The 20,553-nt window shown below is 36.9% G+C and overlaps 3 protein-coding genes across 5 annotated transcripts; 1 reads left to right on the top strand and 2 right to left on the bottom strand.

Annotated features, from left to right (window-relative positions):
* Positions 1-995: 995 nt before the first annotated feature.
* ube2na (ubiquitin-conjugating enzyme E2Na) lies at positions 996-3,223 on the bottom strand. Its single transcript, XM_056766843.1, has 4 exons — positions 3,218-3,223; positions 2,437-2,683; positions 1,723-1,863; positions 996-1,042 (listed from the first exon to the last, which is right to left on the bottom strand). Exons 1-4 carry the CDS (start codon positions 3,221-3,223, stop codon positions 996-998), a joined length of 441 nt encoding a protein of 146 aa, XP_056622821.1.
* A 2,959-nt stretch (positions 3,224-6,182) lies between these two features.
* c1qtnf13 (C1q and TNF related 13) lies at positions 6,183-11,344 on the top strand. Of its 3 annotated transcripts, XM_056766230.1 has the most exons (3): positions 6,183-8,198; positions 8,358-8,447; positions 9,944-11,344. In XM_056766230.1, the coding sequence occupies exons 1-3, from the start codon at positions 8,192-8,194 to the stop codon at positions 11,014-11,016; spliced, it is 1,170 nt and encodes a 389-aa protein (XP_056622208.1). In that variant the 5' UTR covers positions 6,183-8,191; the 3' UTR covers positions 11,017-11,344. The 3 variants fall into 3 exon arrangements, with proteins under 3 accessions (XP_056622208.1, XP_056622211.1, XP_056622210.1); XM_056766233.1 differs by lacking the exon at positions 8,358-8,447 and having other exon boundaries at positions 6,183-7,368; XM_056766232.1 differs by lacking the exons at positions 6,183-8,198; positions 8,358-8,447 and adding an exon at positions 8,696-8,862.
* A 779-nt stretch (positions 11,345-12,123) lies between these two features.
* LOC130435414 (chitin synthase chs-2-like) lies at positions 12,124-20,304 on the bottom strand. Its single transcript, XM_056766026.1, has 19 exons — positions 19,659-20,304; positions 18,188-18,329; positions 17,919-18,098; positions 16,771-17,786; positions 16,607-16,696; positions 16,370-16,522; positions 16,110-16,284; positions 15,923-16,024; positions 15,654-15,795; positions 15,319-15,519; positions 14,944-15,228; positions 14,599-14,778; positions 14,119-14,509; positions 13,937-13,968; positions 13,792-13,856; positions 13,598-13,708; positions 13,262-13,479; positions 13,016-13,103; positions 12,124-12,938 (listed from the first exon to the last, which is right to left on the bottom strand). Exons 1-19 carry the CDS (start codon positions 19,685-19,687, stop codon positions 12,804-12,806), a joined length of 3,735 nt encoding a protein of 1,244 aa, XP_056622004.1. The 5' UTR covers positions 19,688-20,304; the 3' UTR covers positions 12,124-12,803.
* Positions 20,305-20,553: the final 249 nt, after the last annotated feature.

Genomic DNA, 20,553 nt, shown 5'->3' with positions numbered 1-20,553 from the left:
CAGGAATTTACAAACAATTAGGCTTTTTTAAACCAAAGACCAATCATGGAAATAGAGACAAAACCTTTATTGATCTGGTGCGATGTTCTTGCAAACTTTCCCAACCGTAACCCTTCACTAAAATCTTTTGATTAATCATTCGTCTCCAACCCCACTGCAACCTTGGTGTTTCCAAATAAATGCTAAAGGGAAAAACAGACATATGAATCGATGTAATGGACTCTGAAGGAAAAAAAAAAGCACACGATGTTGGAGTTTTGAGAGTGCAATTAGTACAATGGGTAGATAAATAAAACAAAACTCTAAAACCGGATATGACAACATAAATGTTATACTAAAAGAAATATTGTGGAAAATCTCCCTTCTCTATACCTCTACTTTGCCCATAGTCCAAAACGTAAATCTACATTAGGGTCTAAATATGTAACAGAATCTGTGACTGTGGAAGATCGTTCCAGGTCATTTCCTAGGTCAAATTGTTGCTTGTGTTGAGTTTTAACCTCGTGTCTCTTCTATTTTGTGAACCTAAACGTTTGCTAAAGGGAAAATCTGCCGTTTAACAAAGGGTGTACAGGGGCTAGATCAAACAGCAACATATGAAAAAGAAGGTTAAAAGAAATATAAAAAGTAACCCCCCCAAAAAAAGCACAATGGGACATACAAATGACGGTCAGTTTTAATGCACACTTCATAGCAGAAGTCGGTGGCTACCTCCCCATCCACTGTATAAAGAAAGCTGTATGAGATCGTCTGCCCATGCATCTGAACAGCAGTAAATCAGGACAAATACAATTTTTTGTACTAATGTGCATTTAAATTCACAAATTGCCTGCAGTTCTCTTGCTTGCTTTGTTAATATATGCTTTAGTTTATCATGTTTTTTATTCCTAAGACTGTGTCCTTTACATGAAAAATGAATTGGTCTTGGCAGAACATGGAGTTGCGTTCACTCTTAACTTCCACTTTTTTCTTCCCCAACCCCCCCCCACACATTTCTAGACTTCGATATTGTTTCCGGCGTAAAGCCTGGTCCATGTCCGGGCTGCAAAAGACAAAAATAAGTAATTAATACACATCCCTACTTTATTTAAAACAAAGTCACATGACAATGAATGTGGTTTTGGATACATGCTGGAGAAAAAAATATTCTAAGGTGAATATGCCAGGTTTTACATCACACTCAAAACCAAATGTAAATCTTATTTGTCAACAAAGTGTGTGAATATTGCTTCTTGCATATCCATTGTGGTGGAACAAGTCATATCAAAACGTCTTCATAAGAACTGGATTCAGAACTTGAAGAGATTCTGTCTGAGGTACATACATCAACAGGGTTGAAAATAACCACATATGAAAATAAGTCAAACCTGCTCCTCAAGATATCCTTTAACCTACTTAAACCAGTACAGTATGAGAAGTGCAGTTTTTCAAGAATGACATTACCCATGAAAAAAAATTCTGTCATGTGAATGTTCTGTCATTCCATAGCACACAAAACATGTTTTGCAGAATTCCAGTGCTTTTTCATCATTCGGGGTCATAAAGGTCAAATAAAGCAACAAAATTCACAAACGAAAGTAGCCCATAGGACTCATGTGCTAGATTCTAAGTCTTCTTAAATTACATGACAGACAGGTTACGCCGGTCAACTACGGGGCACCTGAAAACGAAAGCATTTCAAAGTCTCATGGGTTTGGGTGAATGTAGGACTCCATCACTCACCTGTCTCTATGGCTTGAGCTTCATTAGTCTTCCACTGCTCTGCGACATCATTTGCTAGAGGATCATCAGGGTTGGGAGCACTTAGTAATGCCTGGATTGATAGCAGCACTGTGCGAATCTGCAAGGCTGGAGACCACTTATCTGCATGGCATCACACCATCAAAAACAAAAGATGAGAAAAAGAGCTTTAGAAGAAAAGTATAAGAAGTTCAGCATCATATTGTCAAAGAGCATAGTAAAGCAGAGAAACATCCTCTTGTGGGGGGGTCAATTTTTTTGTAAGTGATTTATAGTAGTCTTAATATTCCTCAGAGGTAGAGATAAAAACGAACCTTGTCTAGATAACCAACACTTATTTATTTCCAAACCCCACAATTTCTTTTAAAAGTGATCGAATCCTCCAAGTATAATTTTTGTAGTACTAATAATACATGCAGTATAACTAGACTACAGCTTACAAAACTATCTGTTCTTTTTTTTTAATGTTTGTTGAATCTTTAAACAAATGTTAAATTATGTAAAATCTTAATATGAAATTACTGCAAAACTAATGACATGTAAATTTTTACTAATGGGTTGTCCCATGTCTCAAAAAAAAGCCTATTCCATTTCAACAGAAGTCGACTGTTAAACACAGACAAGCTGTATTAGAAAATCATAATTTACGTAGACAGACCTTACAGATTTTAAAGATAGAATATAATCATCTCTCACCTTTCAAAATATCTAGACATATTCTTCCCAGCTTGTCTACATTGGGGTGATATATTTTGGTCATGAATCGTACTTTCGGAGCTGCCATGGGATATTCTTCAGGAAGAAATAGTTCAAGTTTAAATGTTCCACCCTCAAACGGGGAGTCTTGAGGTCCGGCGATGACCACGTGGAAGTAGCGAGCGTTCCCTTCATCCGGCTCTGCTTTTATACCGGGCACTGGTTCTGCCAACAAACGCTGTGTTTCCTACACACATGGAAAAAAGATCAATCAGCCTGGATCAGGATGCAGCACAAAAATCCACCATGTCATTTTTATTTTTTGTTCCAAAATGGCCATGGCATATGTAAGTAAGCAATAAGGTGTGAGAGGCTTTGCTTTATCGTGAACACGTCATGGCTGAGGAGCGTTGTTTGGCAGAATTGCACAAACAGACAATACAAATATTAAAGGCTAAAAATATGTATCTGTGCATCGGTCATGAAGTAAAATCACTTCCTTCTGCTGCAAGTCACTGATCAACTGTGAACGGCAACAGAAAGTTTTATGTTTATGTTGCTAGGGGTGCTCACATTTTGATGTATAGAATCAAAGTAAGTGCAGCGATTATAGCTGTGCTTTATAGTGATTAAAGCACAGCTGGTGACCAATAAGAATCAAGGACAGGAACTAGGCTAGCTGTTATATAATTTTGCTCACAGAATTTTTTATTAGATAAAACCTTACCTTTCAATTCCACTAGAGGGCAAAATCTAATGTGTTTGAGTCTATATTGCTCACAGACATTTTGCCTGACATTACACTTTGCATTACTCTGAGACAACCAAAGTGACTACAATGTTTAATATAATACACGATTGTTAACCTGCCAGCCATTAACATTAAATCCACCACTCAAGTAAGGCTCAATGGTAAATCTTAAGATCTTTGGAAACACACACCCATCTGACTATCAAGACTGACAATCTGATATCACCTGTGGAAAGCCTTAGTTTGGAAACACTGTTCATCTGAGAACTGCCATAATATACACAAGCCCTGAAAGACTGCCTACTTTCCCATTTGAGACCAAAAACACTGACAGAGCAATTATTCCACACATAACATCTCAGATTAAAGGAGTAGTGTGTAATATTTTTCTGTATTAAATCAAATCAATGCCTTAATATGTTCATAACCATTTAGGAAACATGCTAAGTTCATACATTGGTTTGTTCAAAAAAAAGCTGTAGGCAGTTATTCCACTCTGAAGTGCATTCTGTGCCAGAATGTTTTGGTCCATGTGACCCCCCCCCAATGACGTTTTTCCCACTAGTGTATTTCGACAGCTCGGTTGCCAGTAGGCGACAACAATCATAGCATATTGCAATAACAAACAATCTGGGTCAGAGCAGATTGCACCCTTTCCGGTACTTTTACGTTGCAAACTTGGAAAGAATTACTATATTATTTTAACTTACGAGGAGTAATATAACATTTTATTACAGTTATTTAAACAAGACTGCAATATAGCTCATAAATGCGATCTCCAGAGGGCGAAACCTCTGAAACGAGCTGCTGATTGAGTTATATTTGCAGACAGCAAAACCACGGAGTTATATTTGCAAACAACAAAACCACTGCATGACTGCAAACGTATAAATCATCAGATATACTTTAAGTGTAAGAGTTGATGCTTTCCATTACACTCCTTTAAGTGTCGGGCAATTCCTGTGAGTGTGGAGTCTGAGGGAAGGGGAAAAACCCTCGCCAACTTTTTTTATTTGGACTGCGATAACAATCTGAACCGTTAGGTGTCAGTGTTACATATGACTACTTTAAAGAGTGACCATTAACTTTACATTAACTTATAAACCACTTTCCCTCCATTTAAAGGAGCAGTTTTTGATTTACTGCGGCCACTACATTGTATTATAGATTTGCAACGAATCGCTCAGTTCAAACATGACGGTGGCCACCACTGTACAAAAAGATGTCGTTCTCATGTTGACGCAGGGAAGAGATCATGCGGGCATTAGAAAGACTGTAGAAAGAGCGATCTCTTATTTATAGAGGTGCATCGATGGACCGGTCAGAGACCGGAAGTCTGTCTCACGTCTTGCCGATTCGAAGCCAATCGTATGTTGCCAGTGACGCTCGCAATAACGTCAATTACGCTCGTGACTGCGTGGTTCAGCCGAACTGCCGAGGTCTCCGTGCGCATGCACACACATCTTGTAGTGCAAAGTCAATTTTTGACTGTCAAGAAGTTCACCTTCGTTGCTCCGTCTACTTCGGGTATGTACTACATGCTAACTCTGATGCTAAACTCTGACACATGCTAAACTCATGTTGAATTCGTTCACTATGTGTAAAACAAATGTAAATTCCATTCAACCCGATTAATTGTCTTACGTTAAAACTATGGTCATTTCACTGAGGTAAAATGACATTCAACACGACTTGGAAAAAATCAAAACTATAAAAAATTAATAAATCCACCAATATTTGTGATACATATCTGATTGAGTTCTTCACAAACACAAAAAAGGGCAAATACATATACATATTTAGAGTAGAATTCACTCATAAGATTTAAAACTTTTTATTGAAGTGGCAGCTAAAATCAATCCACTTCTTTTAGTACTACAGACCCAAGATAAAGACAAGTTAATTTACATTTTAGAAAAAACTAATTAAAACAATGATAGTTTCATAGACAGAAACAGACAAGAATAAAGTGGAAGTATTTTATTGTTATCTTAGACTTTTGTGAGAGTACAAAAATGAAAAAGGTCGATTAAGTTTAGTTCTATTTTATTATTTATACTTATTTTCAGTCACAGAGTTCTTCAATTTAAGAGTTATTTGGGCAAGAGGAATTCTGTAATTTAATGCAGGTTGTAGAACTGTATTCAGAGAAATTGTAATGTTCAATAATTTATGTAATGATAATAAAAAAATATGAAAAAATGTGTATTGAAGAAAAGTTCATGTTTTTTTATATACTTTCAATTATGGTTTGTGGATATAAAATCGGAATCGACAAAAAACGGAATGGGCAGGTTTCACTTATAATAAAATCGGAATCGGCAAAAAAATTGCAATCAGTGCATCTCTACTTATTTGTTACATAAAATAAAAGGTCAGTGGATTTTAAATATAAAAAGAAGGATACAAGTCAGCCACGAGCTAAGATCTGCGCTAATATAAAGACTTTCCAGCCGAGACGCATTAGGATCCGCGGTACTAAGGCTTTTAGCAGAGATACTCATACATATCTATAGAAACACTTTCCAGCAGAGAGTCGTTGGAGAGAAAGATCGTTTTAGGAGGTTGCTTTGATTCGGATAGTATGTGAGTAACATTGTTTTTTCTGTCGGTTAGAACCAAGATATTGTAGTTTTTGTTACCTTTGTGATGGAGCAGTTTTGAGCGTCATTGTTTATCTGGAACCGCTTTAATATTGTACTCGTCCAGATACGCAATCCGTTTCACCACTATACCACAGGGGATAGGGAGAGGAACCACACGTTTTAGAGTTGTTTGTTTGTTTAGGGCTGCTGTACAAAACATGGAAGCGAATTCAATGTATGTAGGCCAGCTCTGTATGTAGATATATATAGCTTATTCTAAGGTATTAGAAACATAACGGTTCATTATGTACGGTCTTTATACACCTCTGAAGAAATAGTTTTGTATGTTATATTGCATTTCTGTCAATAGATCCTAAAAACCCAGTAGTATTCCTTTAACATGCAAGTATGAACGTGAACCAAATAAACAGATAAACAGCCATTTTCATATACTTTTGATATTGATGAAACAGGATTTATTTAAGTCTATAATACCTGTTATGCACAACAACAAAATATTTTTTGTAGCTTATATTGTGGCTTAGGCTGTCACGATAATTAAATAATCGCCCGTTTGCAGTTATATGAGCAAACAGAAATGACTTCAGATATCCCCAATTACTGCGCACGATTAGAAAGACAAACGGGAATTTGGTGTTTTCAATTTAAAATTATATTGTGACACAATATGTTACAGTTATTTAACGAAGCACACAAAAATGGTATGATAATAAGTCATAATAATTTTCGAGCTCTAACAGACAACTATTAATCACAATTATTCAGCAGAGAATTAATCATAAGCCACATGTCATCATGACAGGTAAGGCTGTAAAAAGACCATTCATGATTCATTGCATGTAGAATAAAAGTTTGTGTTTACATAGGTTAATATATGTCTGTGTACTGTCCATGTTAATGTTGTATTTATAAACACATACACATACATGCATGCATATATTAAAAAAAATAAAACATAAGTTAATAAACGTTTATATATACTTTCAATTATTGGTCATTTAAATAAATATTTCCTAAATATACATTACATATATGTGTATGTTACTGTGCACAGTACACAGAAATATTATATAAACACAAATGTTTTATTCCGGACACAGTAAATCAGGATTAATCGTTTGACACACGCCTATCTATTGCTTTCCCAAAGAATTCACCACAATTGGACACATCAAAGCCTCTACTGTTTTTTAACTGCAGTACTGTCATCTTAGCCTACATATTGTACTCAGAAATACATTCCTCACATGTTTCAGATAACCCACAGAGAAAAACATGCAAAGAAAGGAGAAGAGAGACAGGCTGCATGGACTCTTTTGAGGGACCAGGGATCAAAAACGCGTTCCCAGCCCCACCACAATTCACACTCAAACCCAATACCTCAAACCCCCCCAATGTCTGTTTTGTGTGTTTGTGTTTGCAGTTGCAATTAAACGAATATTGTACTCTGAACCACAGAAGAGAGGGACTGATACATTGATTCAAATTGTTCAACGGCATAGGATTAAATGTTTTGATAGTCTGTCTGGGAATGTTTTGTTTAGCATTTGTTTTTTACAGAAGTGGACAACATATGTAAGTTCAGATGTAGTTCTTTTGTCCACACTGGCAGTTCTGCTACGACCACATAAATAATTGTAGCTTCTAAAAAACGAGCTTAGAGACTTAACGTCTTTACGTATTGTTTCATCATATCCTGAAAGATATGCGTTCACGAAAGAAGATGCGTCTCGTTTTTTCTTCATAAATCTGGCTAATATACTAAAATGTCATTGAGAAATGAATAGTAACGTGAAGCGGGCGTGTTCTTTCGCATATGTGTTCACTGGTTGACAGTATTTGACATTTCTGCTATTTGGGGCCTGCAGTCAATAGCTCGTTTAGCAGCAGAACCGCAAACGTCTTCCCTAGCATACAGGAAGCGAGTGACACGATTTATTTGGTTCAAAATCGTGTCCGTATCATCGTTTGACGCGTTGAAAATGCGTGTCTCATAGCCGGTATATGAATCGGTGAAAAGTACATTGTGTTGGCCAAATGATTTCATTTTTGCATTATGTTTCACGGCTGGTGGGTAGTTAGCTAGCGGTATCTGGCAGGGTTAGCTCGCAAGCTCGCACAAAACAGCTCGGGCTCAATGAATGACCGCGAGCGCTCGTGCCACTGTAGCCATTTAACTTTTGTTAGTGTTTCAGGACGATGCGCTTTTGTCACTTCGATTTAGGGTCTTAAACGGCAATTATTAAGTAATAGGCCCTCCGCCATCTTAAGCCGAACAGTGGATGTATTTTTAACCCACCCATATTCGGGATCCGAGCGAAAGTACCGAAACGGAAGTGGCTAACAAATAGTGCACAAGGCTTAGCCAGCTGTCGTCTTTCTTTGCCCGATCATTTCAATGATATGTAAGGACTGCGTGCTAATGTAATTTAAAAACAGATACTAATCGTGTGCAATGTGTCTCACTTCACGTTTACCTTAATAATCCTGCGGGGCAACCCTGCCATCTTGACTCGAATGCGGTTTTTAGCTTTGACTCTCGGTGTCTCACACTTCGTTTGCAGTGACGGCGGAGACGCAGTGCACGCACGCCTTCCGGCGCCTTGCGTCAGTGCGGCCTGACCTCCAGACGCACGCGGAAACGATACGATATGGTACATGTAGTTTTGTTGTCATTGAAGGCTTCATTGCAAACTACACAGCCAAAAAAGTCATACATTCATAAACTGTTTTATGTGAAGTTCTCAGTTTGGTACTAAATGGGAAATCAAATCGCAAACTGTGGAAATCTCTCTCTCTCTCTCTCTCTCTCTCTCTCTCCTTCTCTCTCTCTCTCTCTCTCTCTCTCTGTCTCTCTGTCTCTCTGTATGGAAATCTCTCTCTCTCTCTCCCCTCCCCTAATACCTCTTTCATTTGAATATGGGGCACTTTCTTTTGGTGAGAGTAGATGCCACACAGAAATAACATTATAACAGCTTCTCAGAGGTTAAAACAAGCCTTTCAAAAGCTTAAGTGGACAGAAAGAGCTCAACATCACAAATATGAAAAATCTCCAGATACATAGACCAGGTATGTTTTGTGCTGGAAGACATTACTTATTTATTTTAATCACACATCAGATGTTGTGGTAAAGGGATAACGTTTAAAATATTGACTTAATTTATGTTTGCATGTATTTTTTGTATCATAACTCTTTATAATTATTATTTAAATGCACATATTGTTTGAATGAATATACTGTAGATAGATAGTTTGCATAAAACCATTGCTGAATGTGATGTTTAGTTTTACTATTTATTTCAACATTTTTCTTTATGAGTTCTATGCTAAACACAGAAATGGGGATGGAAGCTTAAATAAACAGACTGAATATATATATATATATATATATATATATATATGTGTGTATGTATGTATGTATGTATGTATATATGTATATAAGTATTTAAGGCATGTGGTAATAATACAATAGTATCAGGTTATTTTGACAAAATGTCATTTTGTGTATAACAATAATACAAATAGGAAATGTAATACATTACACTACACATTGATACATTAAGAAATAAAAAACATACAAAATTAAATCACTTAACCACTATACAAAAGCTAAAAGAATAATTACATGACAATTAAAATTAATATCGTCAATTGGAGGTTAAAAGACAAGAAAAATGACCAATGACCCTTAACTTATTGACCCTTTTTTTATGTCTCTATGTATCATAGTCCTCGTTGAGCTCTTCGCCTGACTAACTGATGGGGTCTTTACATGTCCATAAACTCTCCCATGGATCTGCACCTTTGACATATGCCTTTGTTCCAGCACATAGGAGCAGACGAACCAATGTCTAATCTATTGCCTTTTTCCAGTGCACACTGTAAACACACAATGCCAGCTGAATTAGAGGGACTCATGCTTCCACTAAACACCTGATATGAAAGACAGAATCTGTTCTGACAGTGCTAAACCTAACTTCCCACAGTTCAATACACATAACTTTGAAGTAAACTGTGTGTGATTAAAAATAGAGTGATAATATGATGATCGAAGGTAGCAACCGTAATACATTTGTTAAATTAGAAATAAGGACATTGATGCATGGCACTAAACACAAGATAGAATAACATATTTGTTTTATTTCTACAGCGGGTGTGATTGTATGGAGACCATGCAGAACTGAGTCTGTCCTGGCTCTTCTAATTTATCTGGGCTGTGTCACTCCGCTTCACATTGGTCCGATGATAACAAGCCCACGCTCTGCCTTCTCTGCCACACGTAGCAGCAGTGCACTGGGTGGCATTCAGCAAACCGTGACCTTTGACCGCCTCCTTGTCAACATTGGTGATGACTTCAACCCAGATACAGGTCGATTCCGTTGCCGCTTTCCGGGCGCATACTACTTCTCATTTACGGTTGGAAAGTTTCCAGAAAAAATGCTGTCGGTCATGTTGGTGAAGAACGGTTTGGAGGTGCAGGCCATGGCGTTCGACGGATTCCGGAACCAGGGCCGAAAAGTGCACAGTCAAAGTGTCATGATCAGTCTGAAGCCCATGGACACGGTTTACCTGCTGCTTCAGGAGAGCCCCAACTACGCCATCTACAGCAACGTCGGACAGTACATCACGTTTAGCGGTTATCTGGTCTACCCAGAATCCACCTCCTCTCTTGGGTACCTCAGTAACCACCTGTCTCCTCCAGGGCTCCATCTTCCAGGTTGTCCTCCCCCTGGAGACCCTCAATATACCTGGGGAGGAAGAGGAGCCCATGAGGAACCACGCTCTGCATTTTCTGTCGCGAGGACATCGTCTGCACTGGGGAAAAGCAAAGGACGTCGGGAGAGAGAAGCTCTTACATTTGACGTGGAGTACGTGAACATAGGTGGCCATTTTAACAAAACATCAGGACGTTTCACCTGCCACTTTCCAGGTGCGTATTACTTCGCATTTACTGTGGGGAAGCACCCTCGCCGGGCAGTGTCGGTGAAACTGATGACAGGAAGAGGAGAAGTGAAGGCCATGGTGTTCGATGAGGACACGTCTCGGAGGAGAGAGATGCAAAGTCAGAGTCTACTGTTGGCGCTGAGGAGAGGAGAAACCGTCTGGCTGTACAGTCAACAGGAGGAGGGCTATGCCGTTTACAGCAACCAGGGACGCTTCACAACCTTCTCTGGTTTTCTAGTCTACCCTGATAGTGAATCATTAGACCGAAATTTCTCTTGAGACCCTGAGCCAGCTGTAGCGCTAAATAATTAATGTGCGTGTTTTAACCATTTGTTTTTTGTACTAAAAGTGTCAATGTTTGCATTCCTCTTGCTAATGTTGTGTGTTTTTATATATCAGTAAAATATATCTCTTAATATTCATTATTGTATTTGTGTCAGGTACTTATTCAGTGTAATTGATTACATGTATGTCAACCAAATTTATAATGCTTGGATAACCTTTAATAAGCATAGTGATGTCTTTCAGTAATAACATCAAATAAAAATACTTTGCAGATGGATGAGCTTTGAATCTGAGTTCATATATTGTAGAATTTATGACCCTGCCTGTGAGGACCCAGCTCAAATCCATTTTTTGTGTTCTACTGTTTTCTATATATATAATTTAACATAATGTAAAGAACATTCGGTAACACTCTCCTTTATGAATCATGCATTATAAAAGTAGTTTTAAAGCATTGAAATACACCTTTTAATGCATTGTAATGTCTTATAAATAATTGTTATTACAGTTAATACATTATAACACATAGCAATTCATTGTTACACTACACATTTTAAATTGGTTATACTTCTTTACAACTACATATAATGCATTACAACACACGTTACGAAGAATTATAATGCATTTTACCCTTTAATATCTCTTTATAATGCAATGTACATACCTGTTTCAAGGAAAGTGTTTCCGAACATTCTTTATATCTTAAATACTGACTGATTACCATGTCAAAGATTGAAATTAATGTTTAGAAAGCCAACCTTTGGCATTTTTATATTACAATAAAAAAAAAATATTGTTAAAAAAACATATTCCATAAACTCCTTATTTCACTATTTAATTATAAATAAAAACCTGAAGGGTGTATCTCAAAAACTATAATTTAATATTCATAATCTTATTATTTATCTCAGGATTACATTTTGAAAGTAGATTTCAGAAACAGTTACATTGATCCACTGATCTGTTAAGCATTTTATATCACTTTTTGCTAACCGATTTAACTGTATTCTACAAACCTTAGTTACAATTTCCTGTAGCCTATAATTAATAGGCAGGTTATGACTGTTTGATGCTTTTATGTTGTTATTGACAAATTGTAGTTCCTAGACATTAATCTGAGTTTGTCTAATATGGCAAGAAGAAATAAATTGCATTTGTATACGATATTTCCAAATACCATACCATACCATACCAAACACAATCACAATGTTCCTTTCACATTATCAAATTGGCCTTCATAATTAACTGTAGTTGTACAAATTATTTTCTAAAATATACTTCTAAAATACACTCTCCTAATTCTATTTTGCTATCCTTTATTCCTTATGTCAAAACGTTGAGTTACCCATTTGAATTGTATGAATGTTGGATTGAACAAGAAACTGAACTGGATTTATGTAATTGTTTACTGATTTAACAGCGTCACATCATACTGTCAGATCAATCTAGATGAGGTATCAATCATTGTGTCTTCAACATGGTCAAAACATTTAAATAGCAAAGCAAGGCATAGCAATACATACAAAACAAAACAGTACTATAGAGTAAACAGAATAATAAATAGAATAATACATAATATAAACATTAAAAAAATATGTATATGATAAAATAAATGTTTACAATAATACATTCAATAAATAAAACATGGCAAGGGTATTCATGTCATATTTCTAATAACTTCATATGTATTTTAAACTCACTGTGCAAAATTGAGCTCTTGTAATTGTAAAAAATGGAAGGTACTTGAGGAAACACATTTATAGACTCGATGTGAGATGGCATTAATCATAGATGTTCTCAGCTTGGTAATCTTGGTAATCTTGATCATCATATTCATCATGGTCATCATGGTCATCAAGGTCATCAAGGTCATCTCGGTTCTGTGGTACACTTGACTCACTTGAGACGCGTGAAGCCTATTCAGATTTACATATGTTTATTTTCAAAGTGGATTACTAACAAACAAACTTCAGAAAATGATCCAATAACTGACCTGAAATTTTTTATTAGCTTTGGTGCGTTTCTTGTAAGCTTTGGTGTCTGTACCCACATACGCCACGAAATGGATCAATGTATAGATTCTGAAACAAAACATGACAATAGCTTATCTAACTAGTCATTGACAATATTTACCAAGATGTAATTCAACTGAACTGTTTAATTATTTATCATAATATAATAGGCTTGTTTATAAATACTCTAAAATATGATTGACACATTTTGTGGCATGTTTTGTTACCTGTGGTATATCATTGCAAAAAACTGCAGTATTAGCAATGCAGCAAAGCCCAGTAGAAACATCAGTGCAATGGGATCAAGCGAAAACATTTCTGTCGTAGACTGAGTCCCATTAGGATAAATCTTTGGGATCTTTATGGACACTGTGTCACCAATAGCTTGAAGGACAAAAGTTGCAACTAACCAAATTGCATTGCAGAAGAAATATGCAAATGTCACCTGTATGGAAAAAGAAGGAAGGATCTTGTTGCCACATTTTTGACAGTTTTCATTAGCTTTCTTTCATTTCTAAAAAACACATTTAAAACCACTCAAAGTCATGTTTGCACACGCTTACCTTATTTCTAAGTTCTATTAGATCATCCGCAACTTTTTCCTGTTGTTCTTTATTTTCTTTAAGTGGCTCTAGATATCTTGCCTGCAGCTCTGTCCAGAACTCAGTTTCTTCCTATCACAAGAAGACAAATCCCAGCTATTACAATCCATCACCAGGAAGAACATTAAAAACATGTTTTCAAGGATTATTCTTACCATTGTGAGTGTAGTCTCAGACAGTGGAAAACTGTAAGGTTTCTCCTGCAGACGGGCAATCCAACCTAGCGAAATTAAACATAAGAGTTTACTACTCATTCCTTTTAAATAAAAAATATGAGTATGGACGGCACGCAGTACTTACTTTGATATGAAACTTGTGAGTTCTCCGCTGAACTTGAGAGTAAGAATAACAATTTTACTATCAGTCCAAGTATATTAATATAAATCTTTAATGAAATAACCCAAATATTTATTTAACCGTTATTAACAACACAAAAGACAGAAAGTGTCATGAAATAGTATGACCAATGTTGATGTTTTTACCTTTCTATGCCTACAGGAACTTCAACTTGTGGCATTTCAGTCATTGTTATGGCTTCAGCTGCTGCGTCTTCCTTCATAACGTCATAAGATGTCAAGCATGGACATTTGCAACATGAGGCCTGCATGAACTGCTTCTTAATGGCTTTGACAGCTGACGTCTTACTCTGCCCACTGCTCTCACGTGTACCCCAAGTGACAATGTTCAGGTTGACCATGGAATAAATGGCTAACAGCAGATAGCCACTAGGAATGCAGAGGAAGTATAAAAGTCCATAGATGATCAGTGAGAACTCCTGAGGGTGCAGAGCAGCCGTGATGAGATACAACAGCACCATGCCGATGAGAAACAGGCCACTCGGGGTAATGAAAGTGTTATTCCTAATCAAATCACCTGTGAGGGTTAACAGTAGAAAAAGATTTCATTCAAAAAAGCCTGTTTCTTTACCTGAAAGTTTAAGATAGGCTATCTATCACAGTTACCTATGATCGAGAGAATCGTTCCTGCCATGAGAAATGCGTAGATAACGCTCATGACTGCTGCTATAGTAATCTGTGTGTCAGGTTTTAGTTTGAAACACAGTAACATGTAGACAGCAGGGGGCACTACAGCCAATACAAGAGCCCAATTTCCAGGTGTTCCGAAGATGAACATAAAACTTCCTGTAAGATAAAAAAAAAAGTGTTCAATAATAGTGAATATCGTTCTCACAAAACACTACGAAGCACACTAAAACAAGGTATACAAATATTGTTGTTTACTGAAAGTATTTTCTTTTAATAAGCATTTTAGTAACGAAGATAAATCCACAAATATCCTCAACTCACCAGATATCATCAGACAGACGGTAGCAGGGCCCAAGATGGACGCTCCTGTGCTAAAAACCTGGTACAAGATGAACAGTTTGGAAATGGAGCTGTTTTTCTCGGCAGTCAGACTTCCCGAACCCAATAGGTCGATGGTGTTGGCCAAGGTTGAAGGTCCCCAGCGTCTGCGCTGGTTGTAGAATTCTTTAAAATCCTGCGGAGCGTTCGTGTAGGCATCAGAGGCCGCACAGTACTCCACCCTCCATCCCTGCTGCAGCAGTAAAGTGCACAACCAGCGGTCCTCACCTGACATAACAACACAGAATGAGTTAGAGGTGAATTTGTTTAAGGAATCGGATCAAAACTTTTGTCAGTGGTTCGCTGCAGCTAGGTTACCTTGATCATACTGGACAAAGTGACTGGCCTCAGTGGCTTTGGTTGAGTATGTCTTCATAACGTTGTCGTCCATGAGCGCGGAGCCTCTGAAAAGACTGAAACATCCGGGACTGCACAGGACACAACCAAGCACGTGCTCGGCAGACTTTTGCAGCCAGTGGCCTACCGCGTATTCAAACTTCTGGTACCACACCATGGGACCTTTATTAGAGATATGAACATTTTTCTAAATTGATTTATACAGTTCTATTTCTACAGATAAACAGTAACTCAGTGGATATAAAATGTGTCTGAACATGAAATTATAAGACCATGTTTTGTTTATTTTATCCCACCTGGACCTGTAGGGTGAATCCTGCCACAGGCAGCCCCCACCTCCGGGTAGAGTTTAAGCCTGTCAATCAATAGCATCACTGCAGACGGCTGAAAGTCAGTATCACCGTCCACAGCCAGAATGTATGTGTTCTCTTTCTCTTTCTGAAAAACACAGTCAAACATGATCAATACTGGCCGATAGGAGCGTCATGTCCTACTCCTGAGAGTCTCCAGGAGCAAGATGAAAATGATTGCATAGTGATGTTAATAATCATATAAGTCGACTAACCTTGAAAGAATTATCTAGGAGTTTCTTTTCAGCACCTTCCTCAAACATTTTGTAGTATTTTCCGTTTAGTCTCCACCCAAGAATGTAGTAAAGATACATGATCTGTCAATAAATAAGATTGATGAAATTATTTTTTTATAATAGAAAACATATTGTCCATATCTGTTTTCGCAGCAATAAATAGTACCTGAGACCATCTTTTTTTGTGACGGATTTTTTTCTTGTCTTTTAGGTGAACGGTCAACACGTTGCCTTTCGGTAGAGTGTATTCCAGCCGACCGCCATATGGAGTATTTGTGATCTTCTGTTCAGGGAGGGGCTCCTTTTTCTTAAACATACACGGCTCAAAATCTCTGAAAATGCTAATGGATGCATAGAAACAACAATTTGAGGTTATGTTTTGTTCACACTCCCAGTAAACACATTCGACTGTAGTCCAGTTCTTACGTGTAAACTTCTTTTATTACGTCCGTAAGGGTTTCAGCATATTCATTGATGTGACGTCCATGGTTGACATCCTTAAAAGCATCATCAAAATGTATGTGGAACTCAAACTCCACATCGCTTTTCTTTTCAGCCTTTGGTTTGTATTTGTCTAGCCTAGTAGCAAGGCAAATAATATTATTATGTAGCTGAATTTATGTGCATCTGAAAAAGTTGACTGAACTCAAACTTTGTGTTTACCTGAATATAGAAATGATTATACTCATCATTTCATCATAGTTCTCATGCCACATTGTTCCACACAGAAACACCCTGATGGTTTCCTGTAGTCTGAGGACGAAAACAATAATTTAGTAAGTTGTAAATAAACATTTTTTTTTGGTATAGAAAGGAAGAACACTTACGATTTCTCTTTGTTTTTCTTTTTGACCTCAAAACGGGTGTTCAGCAACATGGACTGTTCCAGAAAAGCTCCTTCATACATGCGCCGCACAAACAAATCTTTGGTCCTTTCAATTCGTTGGATCTTCAGGTAACAGACATAAATTGTACTGAGAATGAGTCCAAGCCACAAGCTCAGAGATGAGATGCCCATAAACACCAGTCCTTCTTTCTTCATGTTCACCACAATGTCTCTTGTACACACAGTTCTTACAACGTCCTTTATCATCATGTTCACCCAGTGGTCATTAGAATTCTGCTGAATATTCTCACAATAGGTGGAATTCGGTTTAGACTGCAAGGGCATAAATTGAACTGGAACCAAAAACACAATCAATACGACGAATGACAGCAGGTACATGGGCATGACAAAGCTGCGGCGCAGAAAATGCATCTTGCAGGCCACAACCACAAACCAGTGGCACATGACAGAGGACAGAATCTGGACAGCCACCAGCAAACCAACTGTGGGTGTTTGGAACAAAAACAGTGATGACTTCCAGTCCTGGCCTGACAAAGGGACATAAGCTCCAAGCACAGCCGCAGTAACCAGAATTCTGATCAGACTGGAGAAGATGTCGACCACGTTACGGGACTTCTCAATGTCTCGAGAAATGTCCCCTAGAAGCTTGATCCTAAAGAGTGAGCTAAAGTTCTCCCACCAGTTCAGAGAAACAAAGATGGTTCCCACGATGGCAAGTCCGACTGATATTTTTACCTCAGGTGTACTTTCTTCAATTATCAGATAACTGATTGCAAAGAGGATGTAACCCAGGATGATGAGGACAATGGAGCACACAGGTATTGTTATATAGCGTTTCCTATCTCCATCAAAGAACTGAGCGACCACTTGGAACACGGCAGACAGGATACTCACACTGTTCAGAATCGTCACATTACTGACAATGTCAAAATGTGGCATGGCTACGATTGTAAGGACTGCAGCTCCTAATGCTACCAGGAACTCGATACCAAGTACCTAGAAAAAAACAGGACATGAAAACACTCTCATTGATAAAATTAGGGTATAGAAAAAATTATGACGTCCATTAATTTTAAGTCTGTAAAAGTTTTAATGAACAACAGGATCAAACGTAACATATGTGCTTACCAACAAAACCTTTTTAGGAGGTATGCCTGTACTCTTGAACAGGATTTTCCACATACTTTTGATCAGAAGTAAAACATTTGGTGCAACCAAAACAAAGCCAGTTCCTAGAAGAGCTGTCACATTGTGCTCTACAAATGTGGAATTTTTGTTCCCAAAAGTTATCAAAAGCAGAAATGATGTCTATTAAAACAAAAAACATCAAAACATCAGAAAATTAAAATCGTATACTTCATAAAATAAATTAGGTCAGATTAAATAAAGGAGCTTACTTTACTTAGCAGTGCAAGAGCAAATACAAGTATGGCAACAATGATACAGGTGAACCATTTCAAACACCTCGCAGCTGGTTTTGGCTTCTGCTCAACTTGAATGACTGGGACTTTTCTGCACGTGTCCCATGGTTGTTGTTTGCTAAATAAAAATATAAATAAAGCGCGAAAAGATTGTCAAATTAATTTGAGAGAACAAAAGTGATTTAACTATTGCTGACTCAACAGTACATTTTGTTTCTTTCTTTTGCACTTTTAAAACTTGAGAAATCTGACTCTGAATAATGTGCAAATTTGTTATGTTTAGAAACCTCAGACATATATGCAGTAGACCTACACACAGTAAAACGACTAAATCAGCAAAACATGTCTAAAAGAAAAAATATGATAACGGATAACAGCCGAGAGAGAGAGACAGTAGGGAGGATGGTGCGAGAGGCCAGGTAAAATGTGGGGAGGAACGGACTGCACGGGAAACAGTTTCCCTATCGGACAAAGTTTCCCGTCGTGCTGGGACGCGCTTTAGAAGTGAGTGCCTACAACTTGTCAAATATAATTGTAAAATGTAGAACTTTTTCTAACTTTTCTTAACGATCGTATCAACTGGCGAACCCGCGGTTTCTTTTTTTACTAAACTGTACAATATAAGATAGGGAACAACACAAACTACAACACAAGGCACCTGGAACAACATAAATAACGCGCACTGACGTTTGTATCAACTTTAGCTAACGTTATAAGTATATTACAAGCAGCGTTTGCTCTTTTTGTTTTAACTTGACAGAACGTGTATGATGCTCAGAAATAACATGAACAAGAACGATATTTGTATATACATTTTCGTCAATTGTTTGTATAAGAAAATAGTATTTGTGATGATGATGTGTAATCTGTTATTTTTAAATAGTATTCACGATCACTTCAAGTTCTAAAAAAACAGGGGTTAACCCCCCTCCAAGCACGGGTGGTCAACTATTACATCAAATATAAGTAACAGGATGCAAATAGGGAAATAATGAAAATTATTCGAAAAAAATAGAAGATATAGATATAGGATAAAAAGAAAAAAATGGATTTGCAAATATAACGTATATAAGATTACTGTACAAATAAAGTGGTTGGTTCCAAAATGAGATCTCCGTTTTAAAAGATGTTCAATAATCATGTTTGTTTATTGTTCATTGCAATTATTATCAATCAAACTGCAGTTGCTTTGTTTTGATTTAAGCAATAATAATATATTAAAAAATATAATACATATCATAATAAAAAATACTTTTTTACTTTTTTTTACGTGGTTATGTCATTTTGGAACCAAACTTGCGATATATTCAAATGTTTATGATCATACTTATCAACAGTTTTAAATAATTGTAGCCCTCTGTTTTGAAATGTATTAATGTTACCAAACAAGACAAAAGTATCGTTCAGGCTATAACAGTTTTAAAGCAGGAGAGTTTTTGTTAATTACCTGGATTCGTTAGTGTCATGCTTTTCCATGGTGATGCCAACGTTCCCTTGAACATCAGCAGACTAGACTGATTGTATATACTCGAGCACGAGCATCTGTAGTTCTTAATCACGTGATAGATGCCTGCCCATAGTCTCAGCCCCTAAAGGGTAAAATATTTTCGAAATGAAACCAACTCAAACCAGATCTTCTTAATAAAAATTGTTAAAATAGCTTTCATTTCCTTTTATTTCCTTTTATTTATTTATCAGTCTTACAAATAACTGAACATATTTTTTCTACTAAGTCTACTAATTGTACAGTAATACTATTAAAGCTGAATTAGCGATGACACGGCGTGTTTTATTCGGTGTGCCTGACTCATCTTCGGCTCACATTTAACGTGGTGTCTAAAAAACACGAGTGTGTTTATTCGTTTGAATCATTTATTCATTTGTTTCATTTGAATCGTACACAAACATACTAGAAGTTTTCACTGTAACTTCAAGTTCTTTTTAGCTTACAGATGTTATGCTAGAAAGATTTACACCCATTCGGTGCTATTATTATTGTTGTTGTAAATGGAAATTTGATGACATGTGTCACACTAGTAATTATACATCGTTTTGTGGTTTGATTTACGTCAGCATGAACATGTGCTGAGGAAGTTTTGAGAAATGGGCAGAGTCAAATTCAACTGAACATGAGTTCTAAAGCCATGTAGTTCATCTTTTGTAAATTGTGCAATAAAACCATGTGTTGTGTAACTAATAAACAATGCCTATGTAGGTTAGTTGTATACGTGTGTATATGTGCAAATATGCATTTTATTTTCCTTACTTTCTTTATTTTTTTAAAAATATGAAAAATTAAGTAAGGAAAATAAAATCCATATATATATATATATATATTAACA

This window comes from Triplophysa dalaica, chromosome 14 (genome assembly GCF_015846415.1).
Source record: "Triplophysa dalaica isolate WHDGS20190420 chromosome 14, ASM1584641v1, whole genome shotgun sequence".
NCBI classification, from domain to species: Eukaryota; Metazoa; Chordata; class Actinopteri; order Cypriniformes; family Nemacheilidae; genus Triplophysa; species Triplophysa dalaica.
The sequence above is the reverse complement of the archived record's forward strand: the minus strand, read 5'-3'. Positions and strand labels throughout refer to the sequence as shown.